General features: G+C 33.3%; 1 protein-coding gene across 1 annotated transcript; it reads left to right on the top strand.

Moving 5' to 3' along the window:
- Positions 1–1,141: 1,141 nt before the first annotated feature.
- Positions 1,142–3,735, top strand: LOC143553084 (beta-carotene hydroxylase 2, chloroplastic-like). The gene is made up of 7 exons (XM_077043147.1): positions 1,142–1,510; positions 1,572–1,631; positions 1,756–1,827; positions 2,029–2,163; positions 2,360–2,485; positions 3,435–3,491; positions 3,570–3,735. The coding sequence occupies exons 1-7, from the start codon at positions 1,142–1,144 to the stop codon at positions 3,645–3,647; spliced, it is 897 nt and encodes a 298-aa protein (XP_076899262.1). The 3' UTR covers positions 3,648–3,735.
- Positions 3,736–4,155: the final 420 nt, after the last annotated feature.

Here is a 4,155-nt window from a genome sequence, read left to right as displayed (position 1 = left end):
ACCGGAAAAATGATCACATGGCGGTGGAGAATTGATGGACGGCTGGAGGATGATGTAGGGCTTATAAGACCCCTCGTCGGAAAACCGGTTTTGATGGTGATGGGTTAGATGGTGGTGACTGGTGATGAAGATAATGGGGAGGGTATGGTGATGATTAAGATAACCTACTTTATATATTTTTTATTTTATTGAAAAATAAAAATATTTTTTCAAAAGGCCAAATGCTTAGTCTAATCTTACAAACAGTCCTTAAAAGGGTAAAATGACCACACTGCACATGACCATATTAACAAGAAAAAATAATTGGGTTAGTGACAAAGGACGCAACATGAAATGAATTTGAAACATGAAATATGTTTTCTGCCATTTCTTTTGTTAAAGGACATCTATTGAAAAAACATTTAAACATAAAGGACGTCTTTTCCTATTTTGTCTAAATATAAATGTCAAAGTGGTTAAAAAGGTAGAGCATTTCCAGCCCGTTCCCTTCCCTATATATATATATATATATATATATCATATAATTACACTAAAAAACATTGTATTTTCTCTCTTCTATTTAATTAAATAATATTTTTTATACCTTTATCATCATATTTTCTCTCTCTTTCACTTACAACTACTTTATAAAAATATTAAAAAATTATACAGTAAAACCTCAAATTTAACTTTTCTATAAAAATTTTCTCTCTCCTCTACTCACAACCACTTATAACCCATACCATATAATTTACAAATCCCCCTCATATAATTTTAGAGAACGGATTAAAAATGCTCTAACATGAAATCATTTGGACACAATAGAACTCAAAAAAAGAATAAGAAAAAGAAGGAAAAAAAAAACCTAATTAAAGTTACTTAAAACAACAAAGGGGACGTAGTAGAATAAGAAAGACCAATACAAAAACAAGTAGTGCAATAATCAAGTTGGTGGTGGTATATCATATGGGCCCTCCTCCACACAGAAGGTAACATGTGGTCTACATCCACTCACACTCACCACCCCCATTCTTTTCTTTTTTCCCAAACACCGCCTTCACCTTCCTCCTCCTATACATACATATTCATATTCACCCCCCCTTATCCTTCCACCTGCACATCAATGGCGGCCACAATTGCCGTCCCCTGCAGCTCTAGGCCCATGCCGTTCCTGGGTCGCCAAAGGCCCACCTCCACAATTTCAATCTCTCAATTTCAGCTCTCTTACAGAAATTTTGACCCACTTGGTCGGCTCCGGAGAAGGCCTGCCTTGACTCTATGCTTTGTTGCGGGAGACCAGAAGGTTGAAACCCAAAACAACTCTAGTAATCATGGTCCCAGTGGCGATGATTCAGCTACGGAGCTAATTAGTACGGTTCCGGTGGTGAGTAATATCAGTAGAGTTGAAGAGAAAATGGCGAGGAAGAAATCGGAACGGTTTACTTATCTTATCGCAGCTATTATGTCCACCTTTGGAATCACCTCCATGGCTGTTATGGCTGTTTATTACCGATTTTCATGGCAAATGGAGGTATGTATGTACAAATTTATTAATTTGGGGGAAATGAAACTGATGGTTATTACAATTACAGGGTGGAGAGATTCCGTATGTGGAGATGTTTGGTACATTTGCCCTCTCTGTTGGTGCTGCGGTACCCACTCGTCTCTCTTTGTTTACTTACTTGTAAATTTATTATTATTTTTTTTAGCAATAAATAATTTATGCCAGATCTTGTATGGTGACAATACTTTAAATGGTTAATAATAATAAAACAGGTAGGGATGGAGTATTGGGCAAGATGGGCTCATGAAGCTCTTTGGCATGCTTCTTTGTGGCACATGCATGAGGTAATTAACAATTCCCAATTGCAAAATCTGCAAATCCAAATTGATTTTGTCTTTGACTCAATTAGTCAAGTTGAATTTCCTATTATTAGTATTTATGCCTAAATAACACAATTCCCGTAAAATATTGCCCCAAATTAAGGGAGTGAATCATGATTTGATTATTATTATATTAAACTATTATTAACTAGCTGAATCTTGCAGTCACACCATAAACCACGAGTAGGTCCATTTGAGCTCAACGATGTGTTTGCCATAATAAATGCGGTTCCTGCGATTGCGTTGCTGTACTATGGGTTCTTCCACAAAGGCTTAGTTCCGGGTCTCCGTTTCGGAGCGGTAAGTGAGTCGGGCAGCAATCTTTTTCTTCGAGACTGTTCTAAAAAACATGTGTTTTGTCTTGGTGTTACTTAAAAATTGACTGACGATTGACTAATTAATGATGTTGATTAAAACATAAGATTGTGAAAAAAGTAATTTAATATCAAATTAAATTATTATAAAGTAATAAAGAGTGGTGGTGGTGAAACCGCAGGGGCTAGGAATCACGGTGTTTGGAATGGCGTACATGTTCGTCCATGACGGTTTGGTTAACAAAAGATTCCAAGTGGGTCCCATCGCAAATGTTCCTTACCTACGAAGGGTCGCAGCCGCTCATCAGGTAACATGTGGTCACTGTTCGTTCGTATGCTTCATTAAATAAAATACATTTTCAAGCAAATAAATACAAACATTCATCTTTTCTCTGTGCACGTATGTATTTCTTTAAATTTATTTCATAATCGATAATGTTTAAAAAACTATTAAAATTATATAATATTTTTGTTTATTATGATGCGTAAAATGGTTATGTAATTGTCTCAGTTTCTATTCTAATGCCTTTAGCTAATTTTTGTACATTGTATAGGAGCATTCTCATTCCATCCATTATCTTCAAACTAAAAATTACACTAAAACTTATTTTATTTTCTCTCTCCATTTAAATTAAATAATATTTTTTATACCTTTTATTATTACTTTTTTTGTTTCTTTCACTCACAACCACTTTCAAAATATATTAAAAAATTATATGGGATGAACAGTAACTTTTCAAATATACAGAAAACTCACTACTTTTTCTAAAATATAAAAACTATTCACTCACAATACTCTGAATCACTCTCTAAATTATAAAAACAACCCTCACATAATATGAGGGGTTAGATGAGAATGCTCTAAGTGGGTTGCGTAGTTTTCAACAGTTTTCAACATATTATTTGATTATGAAATGTCTTTGTATCAGTATTTGTTTATATAATACATATATATTATTATGTATTAAGACTCACTTGTTTTTATTATAGAACAGATTAAGTAGAAAAGCGTGAAGGTCGTATTAACACATTTACGTGGTGTTTTAAAGATATGGTAGAAGTGAGAAACTGAAATGAATATGTGAGTAGATAAGAGTCGTGTCGTATCCATAAGAAAATAATAGACACATATGTAGTTTTTTACACTTTCTTACTTAAAATTGTTTTTTATTAAACAACTCACTAGACCCTAAATAGAAGTATACGTTTAATACGGAACTAGAAGATTAACTAAGACTGATTTGTGGGCATTTTCAGTTGCATCACACAGAGAAATTCAATGGAGTTCCATATGGCTTGTTCTTGGGACCTAAGGTGTCTTATCTCTCTTTCCTATTGTTATTATTGTTATTAAATATAAATAAATAAAATTAATCATCTTTTGTTATGTAGGAGCTTGAAGAAGTGGGTGGGATGGAGGAATTGGAGAAGGAGATCCAGAGAAGAATTAAATTGTATAATAATAAATGAAATTATATATAAATAAATTTGTATTAATATCTTTTTTTGTTTTGTTATTTGTTATTTAGCATAGAAAAGCACCAATGGGTATTCAGCCATAGAGCCGGCCCAATCATTTTGGGGGCCTAAAGCAAAATAAAGATTGGGGGCCCTTTTTCAAAAAGAAGTCGGTTTAAAATAACCGGGTCAAAGAAAAAATTTATGGTAAGTATCAAGGAACTAATTTAAACATTTGGTAAAAACTACGTAATAAAAATTCAAATAATTTGCCCGAAATTTCCCTTATGATCAATGACGTTTTTGAAAGAAACAAAAACCCAAAATAGAATGAACGTTCACTTATAAAAGAATCAAGATAAAAATAATTCTGCAATTTAATTGGCTTACCAGTTTAAAAAAAATAATATACAGTGGCCTACTGTAGTATAAATATACAAATTGGACCTACAGGGTTATCTTTAAGCAAACATGAAAAATTTTATAAAGTACCCACTAAGACTCGAACCCGGATTGCACG

The sequence above is a fragment of the Bidens hawaiensis genome, unplaced genomic scaffold (genome assembly GCF_021521415.1).
Source record: "Bidens hawaiensis isolate Kalapana, Puna unplaced genomic scaffold, B.hawaiensis_p1.1 tig00017141_1, whole genome shotgun sequence".
NCBI lineage: Eukaryota > Viridiplantae > Streptophyta > Magnoliopsida > Asterales > Asteraceae > Bidens > Bidens hawaiensis.
Note: the sequence above shows the minus strand (reverse complement) of the source record. Positions and strands in the feature narration are given on the sequence as shown.